Genomic DNA, 20,000 nt, shown 5'->3' with positions numbered 1-20,000 from the left:
TTAGAAACCCCCAAATAATGTAAAGAATAACTGCATTCCAAGGTCTGAAAAGATCGTCAGGAACAAATCAAATGTATGCCGTTGCCAAGGTCGCGTGGTTAATTGTTCTTGACAACATTACAAATCAAATACGGCTTTGGACAGAGGAAAAGAAGAGTGAAGCCCTTCATTGTTCTGCGTTGCAAGATTTTAGATGTAGGAACACACCGAGGCCGCAATCGAAAGGACCATTGCTGTCATCTGTCCGCTCAATTAAATATTCTCTTAAAGATTATCAATAGTGAAGTGTGCTTTGTGCCAGATTAATCAACTCAAACATACCTCTGCAGGACTCCTTTATCTCATCTCTGTATAGCATCTCTTTTCCAAACACACAACCCTCACACAGACACACACGCACACACCCACACACACATATTATACAAACACTCACACACGACATGTGCGTAGCACGCAAACAAACACACAGACACACGCACACATGCACAACTTAATAATAATAAAGCATTTAAGTCATCATTAATAGAATTGGTAAATATGTAATGAAATTGTTTTAAATTAAATTTTTATAAATTTAATCGCTACATCTCTAAATCAGAACTAAGCAGTTTGACAAAAAATTCACCAAGTAGTTTTTTACTGAAGATAACCCATTATCCGGATCAGTATTCGCATTTCACAGCAATCAAGATATACAAGCCATTCTAATTGCAAAAACATAAACAACAGCGGTGAAAAGGGGGATTTATATTCTATTCGGGGATTAAGTTGCTAAATTGGAAGGGGGAGAAAAAAAAAAAATCAAAATCAACAATCGGTCGAACTTATCTTTAATCCGGTTGATTTACTGACATTGATTCGATAACTAATTCTTAGATTTGACGGAATATTCATTCTCAATATGCGGCTATGTTGTCTTGTGGTATGACACTCGCTTTCGGATCGGAAGGTCATGGATTCGAGCCTCGCTCGGCGCATAGTTGAGTCCTTGGAAAAGCTCTTTGCTCACATTCTCTCACCGTTCTCAGGTGTAAAATGAGTACTTGGCCGTTAACAGCGTTGTCTCTGTCGAAAAAAAATGTAATATCGCTTAACAGGCGTCATGTCTCGTTCTACATGTTACGTGTTGCTGTTGGTCAGGGCCCCATGTAAAGCGCTTTGAGCACGTTTAGTGGATATCGCTCTATATAAAAGCTCAAGGATTTTTTTTGTTCTTACTTTTTTCTCTAAGATAGCCGGCAGAGTTCTAGCTACCTAAAGTTTAACAATAGATAATTATCACTGTCCTTTTTATGAGTACAGAAACCAAGATTAATCTCATAGCTTATGAATTGCTATTTGTTATTATTGCTTACGTGTGGATTAGGTTGGAGCCAAAGTCGCCTGTTCCATCAAGAGCACATCCATTTTCAGGTTGGGAACGGGTGGTGAAGGCCACAATACCAGTTCCTGTCAGAGCTGTGTTCAATACTTCGATGTTGACAGACAAACCACCGTTTCTGTCTTCACCGCGGGACATATACGGGTTGAACATAGAGTGTGAATCTCTGCCCTAGAAAGAACATATTATAGTTGTAGTTGTGTTTTAAAAGTGAAGGTACATTAGATGGTGATGAAGTGGAAACGTGAGGATCAAGAAACCGAGGTTAAGTCTGAGATTAGAGAGTATTTTTTAGTGTAAGACGGATATCGGGGGGAAAGTGGGGGTGTCAGAACTGAAAACTAATAGAGAAAAAAGAGAATAAGATAAGTCGAATATGAAAAGAGAATTTAATTTTATTTGTGTTTCATTGTGCGGCTATATGGTCTAGTGGTATGACACTCGCATCGGGTCGGAAGGTCCTGGGTTCAAGCTTCGCTCGGTGCATAGTTGAGTCCCTGGAAAAGGCTCGTTACTCATATTCTCTCACCGTACTCGGATGTAAAATGAGTGTCTGGCCGTTTACAGCTTTGTTTCTGTCGGAAAAAATTATACTATCGCCTAACAGGTGTCATGTCTTGTTCTACATGCTACGTGTTGTTGTTGGACAGGGACCCTTTGTAATGCGCTTTGGGCACGCTTAGTGGATATTGCGCTTTATAAAAGCTCTATTTACTTATTCATTTATTATTATTACCTTTATTTCTGTTTGCTTGGTTTGATTTCACTTTCCAAGACGCACCTATCGACATATCAACTCTGCCACATATGAAAACAAATGTCTGATTTTATTTATAGGCACACACTACCTGTCTGGCGTTCTTGTCAAAGACTGAGACAGCCACAGCAAACACAGTCGTTCCATCAGGTAACAGTTCAGCATTGCTGCAAGTCAAGTACTGCGGTTGAATTTCGTCATCAGCTGGGATTTTTTAAAAAGAAACAACAAAAGGCAACGAATGGAATTTCTAAATTGATATGCTTCTTAGAGTATCTAAATTATTTGTACAACATGATTGATGAAATATTGCGTAAAGATCAACGTGTGCTTATCGTAATATGGGGTATATTTGGTGACCAGGGGTTACTAGGGCTACTTTTCTGGAAGAAGATCAGTGCACCCGAATTTCTTTTTCAAAATCTTACAATATTTAAGAATGTTTTCACTCAATATAAGATTATGAAGAAAGAAAAGTTCTTGGTGTACTAATTTCTCTCAAGAATAATGGCTCAAGTAGCCTCTGGTAGCCCAAGTAACCCTATATTAATTTATTTATAGATTTGTGTCAAATATGTGCATGAAGGTAAAGACTATTAGCTTTCCTCTCGTTTACTTAATTGCAGATTTTTTTAATTTAAAGAAAAATATTAGCTATTCTATAATGACATTTATTTAGGACGTTTGTCATTATGTATTTTTTGCTGGTTAAATCATTTTATACAAATAATAAGTTGTATTTTTCAGATCTTATTACCCAATTCATAAAGAGCTAACAAATATTTAAGAATGAAATTAAAACGTTCAATTTTCATGCCAAGATTTAAATATTAATTTTTGTGTGGTCCGTCACATAAAAACGTATTATGTCGGTGTGAACTTATTTAAAATTCAATGCTATGCTTAATTCATAAAATTTGAATTAAGATAAATGTCTTATTTTAGAGATATAATTTTGTTTGATAAACTTCAAAAACATCAAATCCCTAATTTTGACCAATTTGAACCATAAACTCAATTTCCCTCATATTGTTTATTTCGACATTAACTAAGATTAACTCTGTCGGATACAATCAGGTGAAGGCAAATGACAGTTTTTCGGACATGGAGAGAGGGCACAATTGAAAACTTGGAATCATCGTCATCGGGATTTGTAAAAGGGAAATGAACACGTTAAGTACATAGTATGACACTCGTTAAAATTCTAAGACAAAACACATCAATGTTATACACATCAACAACATGCGTCAGATGCTCTGGAGACAGATTAGAATGAATGGTTTTCAGCGCACCTGAAAAGGCGCATCCCGCATCACACAGAATGCATGGCGATTAACGCGGTGTGTCGCATATAAATCATATAATCTGTGTTTGATGATCAAAGTGAAAAAAAAATTAAAACAATTCTTTTTACTTTAAAAAAAAAAGAAGATAAAATGGCTTACAGTCGTGGCCCATGCCCCCCATTCCCCCCATAAAGGGGCTCATCATGGGGTACCCGTATCCCATCATGCCATAGCCCATGCCATAATAATTGGCTGCGCATGAGCAGACGAGACAAGCCAAAGCAATCACGAACTTCATCTTCAGGGCTGGGCTGGATAGGTTGGGGTAAAGTCTGAAAGTAAAATAGACAATAATCTGTCGAGTTTGTATGGTTAAACATTTCCCATAAACTTTCATCAAGCTATGCCATGGCAACATCAACATGATTTATCTGAACAATGAATATATTTAAAACTCATCGCACAATGTCAGTGCCAGTATTCCATGATTTGAGAACTCAAAACAATTTCTTTTCATGTAACAACCTGGCGACGTAATCTTTTCTGGAGAACACTTTACTTTAACATTTGAGTCTCTGGAACATGATGTATACGAATAAACTTAAAATTGAATTAATAAAATTACTCTCTTCCGCGTGGAATCGTGAAATGCCCAGGCAATCCGTGAAGACATATAGATAATCCATCAAACAAACGTCTGACCCAACAGGATTCGCCAATGTTGTCGAGCGTTGACAAATCGGGAGTTAATAATTTTGCCCAATATAAAGAAATTGTGCCAGAATCGGCGGGTCACCTCGTCCAGCTATAAACTTAAATGACACAAAAGTAATGTTACTTTTCTTCTAATTCTTGTAGAGTGCTTTTTTTGTATCTGGAACTTAACATTTTGTTTGTCTTTGTCTCTACTCTAGTATTGCTTTACAAGGGCGCGCCTCAGCATAACAACGAAAATTAAGAAAATGCATCAACTGACTAGAAGTTCATTGAGCCATATGGTGGCACAATAAGACGGTAGAGTCTTCTATCAACTGACCATACGAGATCCCTTTGGATTTATGGTTCTAAAATATGAACTGTTGTCCTTTTTTAAGTGCTCCGTGCCATAGAATTTATAATTTGTCGAATATCACATAAGACGTAAGCCATACTTCTGTATACGCTGCAATTTTTAATTATACTGGTTTCCGACCACTCCAGTCACACACACACACACACACACACACACAAAAACACACACACACACACATACTTTAAAAAAACTCCAACCTGATCATTTGCTATTAGTTGGCTTGCTTTTGTTTTTGTTTTTTGGGTTTTTCGCTCTGGCGAATATTTGCCACTATCCAGTGTCCTATCTAAAGCAAATATCACTGTTCATTTTGAATTATTCACATCAAAATAATTAATGGTGAATGCAATATTCCTATATTTCACACTGGGTAACAAAAAAGCCAGTTATCCAATTTAAATTGCGAATACAAACAAAACAAAACAAAAGACAATAAAAGCAATGAAATTATTTCTAGCAAATATAAAATATTGTTGCAGCAATATTATATAGGATTATAAACAAGAAGTGGCAATAATTTACCTTAAAACAAAATCTAGATACAATAGCAGTAATATAAAACTAGCATACTATCAATTCACACAATTACAAACTATCTACCTCTTCTACTTACAGATGGCCTGAGTACACTGAGAGGTGAAAGAGAAAGTGACAACACTTTATAAATGACCGCCATCATTATTTCATGTGGCCAGCCTCATCGCCAAACGATAGCCAATCGCAATCAGCAGAATGTCCACAGACACACCTTTCTTGTATACTTACACATATACATTTTATGGTCTCCGCGTTTACATATTATGTATTTTGTCAATTAAATTTCTAATTCCGCTTTTCTAAAGAGAACAGAGTTTGTAAAATGACGTAATAATAGAATTTGATTGGGTTTGGAGAGATCACGAGTTTGACCCTACGAGTTTATTTCATAGATTCCCGCCATTGCGTCTTTCCATTTGTAGCCAGAGTGCATATGAGTCAACAGTCGGAGAGAGAGATAGATAGATAGATAGATAGATAGATAGATAGATAGATAGATAGATAGAGAGAGAGAGAGAGAACGGAGAGATATCGGGAGAAAGAGAGAGATAAAGGGAGAGATAAAGGGAGAGAATGAATGAATGAATGAATCAATCAATCAATGAGAGAGAATGTGAGAGAGCGAGAGAGAGAGAGAGAGAGAGGGGGGGGGGAAGAGGGGGAGAGGGAGGGAGAGGGAGAGAGAGTGTGTGTGTGTGTGAGAGAGAGAGAGAGAGAGAGGAAGAGAGAGAAAGAGAGAGAGAGAGAGAAAAGGTTTAACTTTATTTAATATTTACGCGGAAGGTCCTGAGTTCATATTTGAGTCCTTGGAAAAGACTTTATCCACATTCTCTCATCATACCCAGGTGTAAAATGAGTACTTGGTCGTTAACGGGGGTTGTCTCTGTTTGAAAAATTGTAACATCGCCGTACAGGCGTAATGTCTCGTTCTATATTATGTTATGCGTTGATGTTGGTCAGGGACCCTTTGTAAAGCGATTTGAGTACGTTTAGTGGATATTGCGCAATATAAAAACTCAAGATTTTGGGGGTTTTTTGCTTGTTTAGTTGGGGTTTTTTTGTTTGTTATTGTGTGTTTGTTTGGGTTTTTTTCTGGGATTTTTTTGTTGATTAATTGTTCTCATTTGTTCAGGTAATAAATCACTTTGATTACAATTCTTCACCTATATCATTTCTCTCAGATTGTAAAGCCTAGAGCACATTAATTGCGATATAAAGGCGGGGGGGGGGGGGGGGGGTTGTTTCGGTGGGTTTTTTTTTTTTTGCTAATTTGTTTAGTTCTGTTATAAGTGTGGATTCGTATATAATTGGAATTTTTTGTTGTTTTATTGTTGTTTGTTTGTTTTGTTTTTTGTTGTTGTTTTGTTTTGTTTTTTTTTTTTTGTTTTTTTGTTGTTTTTTTTTTTGGGTGGGGGGGGGGTTGTGTGTGTTGTTGTTTTTGTTGTTGTTTTTTTTTGTGGGGGGGGGGGCAGAGGTTCTAATTAATAATCATGACTGAACTTGGGAACAGGAACGATCTCTATTCTTGTGAGCCGATAGCTCCGTCTATTAAGCTAGATTGTCACAAACTTTGTAATGAACTCATTACAACAAAATAGGGGAGAGAACATCAATGATTCTAATCGAATAAATAAAACTCTTTTCTGACAGCTGTAATACATCATCTTTTTTCATGTACTTGAAACGTAATGATATCCTTTTAACTGAAGTAACGCAATGAGTAAAAACAATCTACTTTACACGTTTGAAAGAAAAAGAAGAAATAAAGTGACAATAATGAGGCCTTTTTTCTATCACAATTTTTTTATTAACACAAAACACTCTGAATCAAAATAAATCGCGAGGAAAAGACTTCCAAGATTAATCAAAGTTTTATTTTAACACGAAAAGTATTTTCTTTGAAATTAAAAGATCATTGCATGAGATTATGAACTACATCGGTTTTCACGCTATTCAAGTGTAAAGCCATAAATTTATCAATGTTACCTATCCTTCCGGCCGGTCATAGACAGTGTTACAGGTAAAGGTCTAATCATTAGGCAATCTCACCGTTAATCAAGGCAATCAGCGCCTTAATTGGGATTAAGGGCAGGGAGTTGTGCAAGTCTTCGTTGAAAGCTGGATCGTAAATTCCAATTCCTTAGACAGGCGCCATTTTATTAGCATGTACCCATCCATATTCCGCCATTTTTTCCACACCTTCGTTTGTTGTTTTTCACACAATCTTGTGTGAACAACCCCTAAGGCAGTATATAGATTACATTATTAGTATGCGTTCCCTCATTATAACCCATGTCTTGCCCAATTGATTGAAAATGTGCGATAGTTTGATGATGAGTGAAAGATGACAATTTATGTGTATCAGTAAGTTTACGTCTATTGCACGATTTTATTAGTAAGTGTGTAAATTGCTCCTATTTAAGCTCACACTGATACATTTTCTCGACCATTTCGTTACGGGAACGGACACAGGTAGAGTGGTATTTTATGATACTTGATTTAGGCTAGATTAATAAGATACAATAGCAAAATTAATACTCCGCCATAATCTGATTATATATAGCGAAACAGTGATGGTAGTGAAGGGTAGCTTTAAGTCATAAGAATTTAAGAAATTTGATGACAATTTCAAGAGCGCTGCACACAATGTACTTAATTTTTACTTTTCTTGGCCTGAATATTTCTTTACTTCATTTACCGATAGATTGAAATAACCCCCAGCTTGTTTAAAGAATTTCTAGTTGAGGTAATTTTTTCTAGCCTTGAGTTTAATCATTTATACAGATGGGATCACTTTTTAAAGTCGCAGTGTTTTATATTGTAACAAATTTGGAGTCATTTTAAACGATCGTTAAAGTAAAAGTCTTCTGTCCAAATTTTTTTTTTCGTTTTTGTTTTTTTTTTCTTGTTTTTTTTTTTTTTTTTTGGTTTTTGGTTTTGTTTTTTTCTTTGTTTTTTTTTTTATCGGAGTGCGACTGAATAGTAGCATGGCAAGCAATATGAAACGTTTTAAATGATGATGAAGAATACCTTTTTCCTTGCATCACCCATACATTAAGTCTGAATGTTTTGGGTAGGATTTGGTTTTTTTATACTGTTTTTTAAGTGGATTTTTTCGGGTTCTTTATGTTTTGCTACCTGCTTCCATTAATAACATTGTTAATTTAGATTGAATATGACTCCCTTCTGGGCTCATTGATCTTGATATTTACAACTAAAAGAGTCATGTGACAAAGACTTATTAAATAAGACATTAACAATTCTCGAGGCTCATGTTGTTAATGTTGTTGATGTGTGCTTAAAGTTTGAAATCATGGAAACGGCAGCAAATAATAAGTGAAATCAAGTTGTTACTCTCAGTCGTCTTCTTATCAGAATATCATAGCCACTAAGGTACATAACCAATCGTTCTATGAAGTCTTATGTTCAAAAATTGTTGACAAGTCCATCTTGATTGATTAATATTAGAAATAGAAAATTCATTGAACATTTTTGATGCGATTTGGCAATGTACGCATATAGTAATAACTCTTAATAAAGGCGTTGTGGTAAACTTATGAAATAATCTTAACCATTTTAAAGATGCCAATCGAACTTAAGGTTCTACGGTATGTGACGGTGACATTGTCTTGCAATAATACGGTTCCATTCACCGGGAATCAAACTTGGTAACTTAGATTCTCGATAGAATTACTCAGTCGCTTAATTGTTATTGTCTTTCGCGTGTGGATACTAACATTAGGTTTAAAATGGTTAAAGTCTTTGAGCTTGAACTTTATAAAGAGCAACATCCACTAAATGTACTGAAAGCGCTTTACAAAGGGTCCCTGGCCATCAGCAACAAGTGACATGTAGAACGAGACATGGCGTCGGTTAAATGATAATACATTTTTTTCCGACAGAGACACCTCTGTTAATGGTCAGGTACTCATTTTACACCTGAGTTCGATGAGAGAATGTGAGTAAAGAGCCTTTCCCAAGGACTCATCTATGCTTTGATGAGCTAATCAGGCCTATTATTTCTAAAATCCAAGAGAATTTTGATAATCTAAAATAAGAAGCCCACCTGTACAAACAACCAGCTTGGTCAGATTTTGGTTTCAAAACATCTTATCTACCTGATTGATCCTTTTAACTGGTAACTTTAGTATTTTACACTGAGAGATCAATTTTCAAAACCTGCCAATTCACAAAATAAAAATTAGTTGAGAATATTACGAATAAAACCATGTCTATTTTATGAAGGTTAAAATGCTAGACTTTATAATCCCATGGCTAGTAACATTGCTCATCATCAGATCAAAAATAGACGTCACTGCGTTTCTGCCTATATTCCTTTGTTGTTTAACCTTCTATTTTCCCCACAAATGTAAGCTTTCTTTCATGTAAGCTATCTTATCATACCGTAAAAGTATTAATAAATTGAATGATAAAATGCAACGACACTTTAATTCATTTCATCATTATAGCGAAACCTGTTTAAATGACTATTTTATATTTTATGAATCACACAAAGTGATGGCGAGTCGACCATGCTCATTTGCTTCGAGGAAAATGATGTATGTAAAGGGAAGTAAACCTATCAATATTATTATAAATGATATAATTACGAAGTTATTTACCCTTGTAATTTTATGTTCGATCCATTAGGCGATGCAATAAGAATCTTGTAATGAGAAATAATCCCACGGGTCTTAGTGTCGGGAATGAGAAAAGGATTGTAGCAAAAGATGAAAAAAGAAGCAAGTTAAATCGACTCGAACCAAAGACCTTTTGTATTGAAAAATAAACTAAAATGTTCAATTTCTTGGCAAAGGATCTCTATGTCAATTCGTCTGGTTTTATTTGAAGACTCAGTAACCAAATAAGGCTCCTATAATATAATATGCACTTCTTGCAGAAGATATAACGTTATATTACTCGTAATTACTCGTATTTTATTATATCTGCACTTGAGTTAATTTTGTTTTTTCTTTCTGTAGCCGCCGAGCCATCATGTGGTCCCTCGCACTCTCTGCGTTATTGGCATGTACGTGCGTTGGTACAACCACTGCATACTATGGAGGCATGGCAGCTGTCAATCCTTACTATGACCCATTCATGTCAATGGGCATGATGGGAGGTCCAGATTACCTTGATGACAGGGGATCTGGGGGTAAGAATATTTTCAACCCCTATTTTATTATTTAAAAAAAAAATAAATGTGAGCTTTTATATAGCGCAATATCCATTAAATGTGCTCAAAGCACTTTACAAGGGGTCCCTGGCTAACAGCAACATTTAACCTTTAATTTAGGACATGACGCCTATTAGGCGACGTTACAATTTTTTCGGACAGAGGCAACGCTAGAAACGGTCAGGTACTCATTTTACACATGAGTACGGTGAGAGAATGTGATCACGTGAGTAAAGAGCCTTCTCCATGGACTCAAATATACGCCGAGCGAGGCTCGAACCCTGGACCTTCCGATCCTAAAGCTAGAACCATACCACTAGACCACATAGCCGCTCTTATTTTAAGAGATGATCATTTTATTATCCCAATTTGAAAAAAAAATGGAATGCGGTTGCCGACATCATACCACTGAAAACAGACGGGTTTTTTTCACTCAGAGATTTTTCACTACATTGTAAGTTACTACTCGCCATAAATAGACAAAACATCTCGTAAACAGTATTAAACCAAATAATTCTGTGGAGTGTGTAGTTGAATACTTTTTATCTATTGTCATGAAATCTGTGTTTAAAATGAAAGTTGTAACGTTTTTGTAACCAAAAATATAGTACACAGACTTACGTAAAATCTCTGAATTCTCCGAAATCATGAAGATTTAAGTGATTGATATCTTCCATAGCTCATATTCTGGCAAATCCGTAACACTAGTCTGTCGTACACCGGGAACACACATATTTATAAATTTGGTCAGAAAACTCGTCCTTCAAATATCGATCGATTGCAAAGTCCCGGCTTTGAGAGTTTTTGCCAAGATGGGAGTCATTTAAATCGATCGATATTCGAAGGACGAGTATTCTTGTCAACTTTTTAAATATGTGTTTTTCCAGAGTACGGTAGTAGTGTAAAGCTATTAAGTTAATAATTAAACATTAGATACGAGTATGCCTGTTGATGGCCCTGTCCTTCATTTTAGCCATGTGTTATTCGATAATCAGTTTAACATAAACTGCTCAAAGGAAACCATGCATACTATCCAAACGTGAAAACCTAATTTGAATAATACTGCTCAATGAAGACATCTCAGATCTTTCTGTTATTCATAGTACAAGTTAAAGAGTTTTGCCTTATTCCCTTTGCTCACTCAGAACACTGGTTTTGCACCACATATCATTTTGTGAAAACTCATGTTGAAATGTTTCGAAGATTAGATTTTACAGACGTTATGCTCCCAGTCCCTACTGGAAGATATTATATCTTTTTGGTAAACACGATCTTGGCATGAAATAATGGTCGCATATTGCCATGTTTTCTTGTTACATTAATCTTACAGATGTTTTTCTTTCAATTAATATTTAACAATGTCCTAGATATATACATGCAATCAGACTAACCTGTTTAAATCGGATGATATAAACATGAAACTGATATCATGCTGTTTTTTACTAAATCCATATTATCTAACATGTTGGTATTCACATAAACTTAACTTTTAAATTTTGAACAGAGCGAGAAGTCCTGAACTGCTATGCCAGTTACTTGTCTGATGATGGCAGAAGTGTCGCCAATGAAATTGCTGTCACCATTGAGCAAAAGGTAAATATCATTATTTAGATAGATAAATAATTTTGTTGTTTTGTCTTTAGTTTGACATTATGTCAATAGTCAATTATGTCATACATTCTTGGGCAGATAAAAATGATATAAGACAATGCAAAGATATGAAATCAAAGCCTTGGTTATCACGTTCTTTGACCACCCCCCCCCCCCCCTTTTTTTTTTAAATGTTTCAATGTGGTAACTAACCGGCTGAGTTACATTGATTTCAAATTCCCATATCCGTGTTGCATTTTTGATAAGGTACATTGCACACATTACCCCAAGTCATGCAATTATAGAGGGTCCACCAAGCAACCTTTAATGCACAAAGTAGAAATTATGATCAATTCTAACTGCTAAGGATATTAGATGAATCATTGCGATGAGCATTTTACATGATTATACCCTATAAATGTGACTCATCCTCTCAAATCAGTACTATATCAGGGTAAACTAGATACTAAATAAAGATGGTATAGACAAAGTGGCAAAACATGTGAGACTAAAGTTGTAATCATTTAAAAAAACTAGATCCATCGTCCTCAATTGACGTGTACATATTATGCAGGTGTGACACCCAAACGCAATTATGGGCCTAATTCAACATGTAATGAACAGTATTTTAGGTCATTTTTATTTTTTGAGATTTCCATAACAACAATGAGCTCATAATGAATTGAATTATCAGACCCCCCAAAAAGCACACATCGTCATCAATCTATTCTTTTTTAAAAATAGGATTGGGGGTCAAAATTGCTCCGTGGAGCCCATTTCAAATTTTAGCCAACTACCGCAAAATTACTGGCAAATCTCGAGTCGCGCTCTGAGTGAAGCATAGTTGAGTCATTTGAAAAGGCTTTTTACTCACTTTCTCTCACCGTACTCAGGTGTAAAATGAATTAACATTCGCCGTTAATAGCGTTGTCTGTGTCGGAAAAAAATAATATCGCCAAACAGACTTAATGGCTTGTCCAGCATGTTAGGTGTTGCTGTTGGCTAGTGACCCCTTATAAAGAGCTTTGGGCACGTTTAATATATACTGCTCTCTATAACAGTTCAAGTTTAATATCCTTTATTCAATAGAGAGATGAGGACGACTGGGATCGTGGGATGGGAATCGGCATGGGTTTTGGCATGGGCGGTTTTGACAAGCAGGGCTCTTCAGCCCGTAGTCTCTCAGCACGTGTGGAACTCATCAACAACATTGATGGAGGTAGAGGATTTATCGTCTTCACCAAGACGGCCAGGTCCGACGATGGATGCTTCAAGGAAAGTTTTGGTGAAATCGTCCTGCCCAGGTAGCTGATTGTCCTCTTTCTGATTTCATTTATTACTTACTGTTATTATTATTATTATTATTATTATTATTATTATTATTATTATTATTATTATTATTATTATTATTATTATTATTATTATTATTATTATCATCATATCTTTCAACATCATCGTCATCGTCATCATCATCGTCATCATCATCATCGTCATCAATCATTATTATTATTATTATTATTATTATTATTATTATTATTATTATTATTATTATTATTATTATTATTATTATTATTATTATATTTGCAGTTGCATAAGAAACAAGAAAAATTACCTATATAATTTTATAAAGAGTCTTTGACCTTTTGAGAAATGGTAAGGCATAATATAACCACAATCAATTATTTTAACGAAGAGATTGTAATTCTCAACGGCAGTCTATTCTCGTGTTCCATTTAAATAAAATTGATGAAACAACCAAGGGATGTAACCCATAAACGTAAAATGTCAATATATAGATATGGATGGCTTATCTCTCTTAGAAAATCTACGGTTTAAAAAAGCCGTGGTACCTATCTAATGAGATTGAATAAAATGCCTTGAAGTGGGTATCTGTTTTTCTTTTTTCTTTTTTTCTTTTTTAAATTTTTGTTTTGTTTAAATAAATGTGGGGTAAAGTAAAAGGGGCAAACCGCTGTTTATCTTATCTTACCAGCAAAATAGAACAAATAACAAAATATATAGATATCAAGCATTTTTGTTATGCCATAATGAGAAACAGACTTCTAAAACTCATCTCTTAAAATCGGACTTAGGTGATTTCTAACGTGCATTACGTGCAAATTAATGGAATCATTCATAAGAGATTGCATCTTGAATTATTTTGGAAGCAACAATTTGTTCAGCCCCTGCTAGCATGGTTTTAGGTATAATCGTTCCTGTGTTACACTACTTATTGAAGTGATGGAAAATTTACCACTATGATAGATGAAAAAAGAGAATATCGATATTATATATTTAGACTTTGGGAAGGCGTTTGATTCTGTACCACATTTAAGGCTGTTTTAAAAAACTGAAGTCGAATGGAATAAGTGGCTGCATGTTGAATTGGATAAAATTGTTATTAAGTAATCGTACCCAAATGGTAGGAGGTGGGTTTTCGGAATTTGGTAACGTTACCAGCGGGATTCCCCAGGGTAGTGTTTTGGGACCTCTTCTGTTTATAATCTTTGCCAATGACCACCCTGATCTACGTGTTATCTACGTGAAAATTATTTACAGAGGACACAAAGATTTAAAACACTGCGAATAACAGTTATACATTGCAGGACTATCTTCTGTCTTTATTTGATTTGTCAAGGGATTGGAAGCTAAATTTTAATATTTCCAAATGTCATATTTTACATATTGAAGACTATAATCCTAAAAATATCTTTAATTCTTGATTGAAGTGTTTTCAGAGAAGGCGGTTGGTGTGCCATTTGATCCCACTTTCAAATATTATGATCTACAGATTAATGATATAATTAAAAGGAAAAATAAGTTGGAGTCTTCAAAATCTTCAAAGACCGGTGTTCGACCTCAATACGCGCCCACTCTTTAATTTTCAGAATCGTAGATATTTGATAGTTTCTCCACGCCTGTTCAAGAACCGTGAGAAACGTCAACGTTTTTATAAACTATGTTGATAAGGAATTAGATCACATTAAATTTGAATTCGATGACTAATTTAAGTTTATTTTATAATTGATATCCTGCACTCTATAGCTTACTAGGTATTGCATATCAGTTTTTTTATCACTGTGACAGAGCACCAAAGGCCTAATTCAGCTCGTATTATGTATTGGATTTATGAGACAATGTGAAGTCAGATGTTATAGTTGACCCCGATGCGTTCTTTGAGAACTTTTTTAAAAGGTTTAAACATTTAAAGCCGTTTGTCTGTTTGCATCTTCTTTTTTTAAAGACAAGATCTAAATTCCCAGAGACGCCATCAGTTTAGCAATTGATGTATAGCTGAATTGACCAAACAAAGGCGTAGAAGTTTGATCTGTCCGAATTTCCTGTTTAATAATTCATCATTATATTGCAGTCTTTATCGTGGCAAAACGTTCGTGTCTATGATAACCCAGATTGCTACGATCCATTGTTGTAATGGAAATACTTTCAAAGCAACACAAAATACCCATAATTAATTGCTTTCTGCGGCTATGTGGTCTAGTGGTATGACACTCGCTTTTAGATCGGAAGGTCTTGGGTTCGAGCCTCGCTCGGCGCATAGTTGAGTCATTGGAGAAGGCTCTTTACTCACATTCTCTCACCGTACTCAGGTGTAAAATGAGTACCTGGCCGTTAATAGCGTTGTCTCTGTCCGAATAAAAAAATGTAACTGTGTCATTTCCCGTCCCAAAGGTTAAATGTTGTTGTTGACCAGGGACCCCTTGTAAAGCGCTTTGAGCACGTTTGGTGGATATTGCTCTACATAAAATCTCTTTTTTTTAAAATTGCTTTCGGTTATAAGATCTGTAAATATATGCTCGTAAATTTGAAAACTTAAAATGTTCAGCATGTGTTGTTCATATTTTAGGTCAAGTCTGACGCATCTCGCCATCTGACTGATGTCGATGCAAATGAAAAGTTGCTAATTGTTTTTCAGTGTATGCTGATCATGGTGTTTAATCTTTATAATATTGCAGCCAGCTTAAGGACGACAAGCATCATGGCATGGGTGGATATGGCCTTGGGGGCTATGGCATGATGGGATACGGCCTTGACATGGGAATGATGGGATACGGAATGGGATTTGGTATGGGACACCATCACGGATCAATGTTTGGCGGTGAGTCATCGAATGTATACATCATATTTTTTAAGTAATGTAATAATTAATTTATACAGCGCACATAACACATTGTACTCTAAGGCGCTACATAGACATAGCAATAAATAGGAAATGAGATTAGCGGAAGAGTCGCGTCCCTTGATTGGACGTCACCCATAGTCTGTGACGTCACCGGCGGAAAAGTTATTAGGAGAGAACGTCATGTTGGTTGTGCGCATGCGTCTCTCGTCCTCCAAAAATTTCCAAAACAATTACTGAACTCGGGGCGTCCTTGATTTCTTTATCTAAATTGTTCCAAAATTTTGGGGCCCAGACAAAGGGTTTTCAGCTCAAGATAGTTTACCATGTAAAAACATAAATTAGTCGATCATTTTGGGGTCGAAGTGGTCTAGCAGATGTATAGAATTCAAGAAGCCCTGACAGATAGGATGACGCTATGTCATTTGGCATTTGAACTCAATTATGGCAATATTGAAGCCAACTCTCTCTCTCTCTCTCTCTCTCTCTCTCTCTCTCTCTCTCTCTCTCTCTCTCTCTCTCTCTCTCTCTCTCTCTCTTTCTTTCTTTCTCTCGCTCTCAGATAAAATTTGCGTCGCATTGGATGAAATAAACGCAACAACTGTGTCTGCGTGTTCAATCGTGATTCCCTTTTGTCATTCTATCAGATTCTAGAGAAGGTGAAGGTGTTGTTGCCGAAATCAACGTAACCCCAGGAGCCTTGACCTCAGCTGTGATTGAAGATGTTGGATTCACTGACCTCAAACAGTTGGCTGGACGGGGTGTCTTGGTAAATCTAGATTTATCTATTCTCCTGAACGTTTTATAGGGCTTGACATGATTATTTCTACTGGTTAAAAATTTTTCAATATAAAGTGTGCCGGGAAGTTGGTAGTTGTCAATGAGTTATTAGACAACGCTGCGTCAACATAAATTATGCTGGAATGAAGTTAGTAGTTGTCAATGAGTTTTTAAAAACAAAATGATCAAAATTTGGAAATCTTAGTTTTTATTTAAATCATTTTTAATTGTAAGAAACAAAACCATCTCTCTCTCTCTTTCTCTCTCTCTCTCTCTCTCTCTCTCTCTCTCTCTCTCTCTCCTCTCTCTCTCTCTCTCTTATATATATATATATATATATTATATTATTATCCAACTCTCTCTTTCTCTCTTTTTTCTCCCCCCTCTCTCTCTCTCTCTCTCTCTCTCTCCCTGTACCTCCCTCTCTCCCTCTCTCTCTCTCTCACTCTCTCTCTCTTTCTCTCTCTTTCTCTTTCTCTCTCTTTCTCTTTCTCTCTCTCTTTCTCTCCCTCACTCTCTCCTTCTCTCCCTCTCCTCTCTCTCTCTTTCTCTCTCTCTTTCTCTCTTTCTCTTTCTCTCTCTTTCTCTCTCTCTCTCTTTCTCTCCCTCACTCTCTCCCTTCTCCCTCTCCTCTCTCTATCTCCCTCCCTCTCTCTCTCTTTCTCTCTCTCTCTCTCTCTCTCTCTCTCTCTCTCTCTCTCTTATGGTGGGACTTACTTTAACTCAAAATGTATAAGTTAAGCTTAAGACTTAATTTTCCCCTTTATGCCTCACCTCGCTCGACATCATAATATCGTTTTTAGACGATTGGTCAAGTTACATATAAACCAGTGTAACATTGAAACGTTCCCATCCCGCTCCCTGCCATCCAAGTATAATGACGACGAAATGGACAGAGTAATTGTTTAGATCGAGAGTGCACATTGATATTATTGAAATTGCACACATGCTACCTATTTTAGCCGAACTGTGAAAGAATATTATGTTGTTTTTGTTTGTGCTGGAAACTGTGTTAACAATTCCAGTTCATATGGCGTGTTATTACAAATTTAAATTAATACCTTGTATGAAGATAAAAAATAAAAAGGAAATCATGATGAGAATATAAATAGAATGAAGTTGACGTCACTCGACTCTTTGTTATTGTTTTTTTTTTTTTTTTTCCCCATCCGCGTTTATGAGTAATTCCCTCTAAACTGTATTGACCAGACTATAAACGTTCAAGGTTACACATGGTTATACTTCCGGATGGCAATGTTGTGAGCTTCTTAGCCAAGCGCACACTATCTATACAATAATAAGTTTAGCTGAGATCGGAATGACACCTTGTGGAGATCTTGGTAATTTTTCCTCATGACATTCAAATAAATGAATTTGGGATATTGGCCGATAAGAGGTCCTGCCATCGCCATTCTGAATTTACTCTTTGGGCCGTAAAGGCTTTTCTGCGCTCACAGTGGCTAACTCCTTGACCATTTCAATATTTCTTTTTTTTTCGGAAAAGACTATTGTCGATCCAAATTTAACCATGCTTTGGAAAATAGACTTAGTTTGTAACCACCATCCTTTTTTTCATAATAGCGCTTGACAGCAAAGATCCATTATTCAAAATCAAATTATTTTTCGTAATATATTCTCTCCTCCAAAACGCCTAGGTGTGCTCCAATGTGGACTATGACTGGGACTGGAAACCAACCTGCCTGGAGCCTTTCTATTCATGCTGTAACCTGAAATACGACAACAGGGGCGTATCGCTTACCGAAACACTTTAAATCATCAACTACCTGGGCAAAAAAATTTACACAAGTGTGTTTGTGGAGGTATGCAGCCATTTTGTCACTACTTTAATACAAAACTCCCGGCGAAACTTGAAACCAAATTCCAATAATCATGAGTTTGGTTTTGTGAAAATAACTAGTCTCAGTGTTTGTTATTCTCGTATTGATTTTGAAATGATATTTTATTGATACACATTTTGTATATCTGAATACTGCCCTAAGACATGATATTACCTGAGTTGAGTGATAAAATAATCAACAAATAATTTCTAAAACTAAAGTCCTTAAGAGCCATATTGTCTCACTTTCTGCAATGTTAGATAAATAAGAAACAGTTGTTACCCATCTTTTTATCACAAAGTAATTTCAACTAGAAAAAAATAGTCTACCTTATCATCGCTAAGTAGATAGAAAGGTCGTAAGAAAAGACCTTGACACAGCTTAGGACCGAAACCGGCCCAAAGACTGGCGGAAAGCACTTTGCGAAGTAGACCAGCTTATCTTTACGATATCTAACAACATTTATCGAGGTGTGGTCCATGGAGCAAAAGCCGGATTTTTTTCTGCTTATGGCTCTCAATGACTATTTTTCTCCCCCTCCTCCCCGCCCCCCCCCCCCCCCCCCCCCCCCCCCCGCCATTGAGATCACTTGTGAGTGAGTTGTCTTTGTATTGAGAATTATTCTGGAGACAAGCCTGTTAGGCGATATTACATTTTAAAAATTCTATTTCATTCCAATTTAATTATGGGAAAACATCAATAACTTTGCTAAATCGTTATAGCTATAAATGAGGCACCCTTGTCGTCAAAGAAAAAACCTAGGCGCTCCAGAAATATTCATTCCCGGACGCATCCAGTTTTACTTTTTTTTTTTAAGGATTTTGATGCGCAACGATACATTGATCATACTGAAAACGTGTCTTAGTTCACGTCAAATTGTCAATCTATTTCTGCCAAAACGCAGGAAACAATTGAACAGACAAAACCACTTGATAAAAAATAACATGAGTAATGTTATTGTAGAGGTAGGTGTATTAAAAGGATTATTGAACTCTAAAGTTTGAATTTCCTAACTCTTCTACAATGCAGCGCTCCCAATATTGCACCGCGGGTTGTAACTCTTAGGATTTCCAAACTCAAGAATTCAAGAATCCAATATTTAGACATCACTATTATTTCATCAACCATGAATTTTTTTTTAAATTGCATTTTCATTTTTCAACTTTACAGATAATGTGGACGAGTGAGCAGCTGAGATCATAAACAAAGCATGTGGTCATCTTTCGCTCATATAGCACAATCTTCAATTAATGTAAGAATCACTTATCCCACAGATTTCATTAACATTACAATTTATCATTGACTGGATGTTCGGCATTATCTACATTTTTTTCACATCGTACTGCTTTTCACCCATGTGTACTTGTTCCAATAATGTACATGGTCGATGTGAGTTTGATACATTGAGGTGGAAATATATCAAAGGAGTATGATAGTATTTTTCG

At 36.0% G+C, this 20,000-nt stretch overlaps 2 protein-coding genes across 3 annotated transcripts in view; one reads left to right on the top strand and one right to left on the bottom strand.

The window, feature by feature from the left end:
• The window catches only part of LOC144962718 (uncharacterized), a 13,833-nt gene extending 8,794 nt beyond the window's left edge, over window positions 1-5,039 (bottom strand). Inside the window, exons 1-4 of the mRNA XM_078895907.1 lie at window positions 5,019-5,039; window positions 3,584-3,756; window positions 2,230-2,342; window positions 1,356-1,552 (exon numbers count right to left, since the gene is read on the bottom strand). Coding sequence (XP_078752033.1) covers window positions 1,356-1,552; window positions 2,230-2,342; window positions 3,584-3,722 — 449 coding nt within the window. The 5' untranslated portion in view covers window positions 3,723-3,756; window positions 5,019-5,039. The remainder of the gene's footprint in view (window positions 1-1,355; window positions 1,553-2,229; window positions 2,343-3,583; window positions 3,757-5,018) is intronic.
• Window positions 5,040-7,325: 2,286 nt separating this feature from the next.
• LOC144965186 (uncharacterized) overlaps window positions 7,326-20,000 on the top strand; it is a 12,742-nt gene continuing 67 nt past the window's right edge. Inside the window, exons 1-8 of one of the 2 annotated variants that reach the window (XM_078900260.1) lie at window positions 7,326-7,397; window positions 10,016-10,188; window positions 11,714-11,802; window positions 12,889-13,103; window positions 15,774-15,916; window positions 16,585-16,706; window positions 18,373-18,537; window positions 19,726-20,000. The exon at window positions 19,726-20,000 is cut by the window's right edge and continues 67 nt beyond it. In XM_078900260.1, coding sequence (XP_078756386.1) covers window positions 7,378-7,397; window positions 10,016-10,188; window positions 11,714-11,802; window positions 12,889-13,103; window positions 15,774-15,916; window positions 16,585-16,706; window positions 18,373-18,489 — 879 coding nt within the window. In that variant the 5' untranslated portion in view covers window positions 7,326-7,377 and the 3' untranslated portion in view covers window positions 18,490-18,537; window positions 19,726-20,000. The other variant, XM_078900268.1, reaches the window with a different exon arrangement.

Source organism: Berghia stephanieae, chromosome 1 (genome assembly GCF_034508935.2).
Source record: "Berghia stephanieae isolate SIO BIC M18660-M18661 chromosome 1, UCSD_Bste_1.3, whole genome shotgun sequence".
Taxonomy (NCBI): Eukaryota; Metazoa; Mollusca; class Gastropoda; order Nudibranchia; family Aeolidiidae; genus Berghia; species Berghia stephanieae.
Note: the sequence above shows the minus strand (reverse complement) of the source record. Positions and strands in the feature narration are given on the sequence as shown.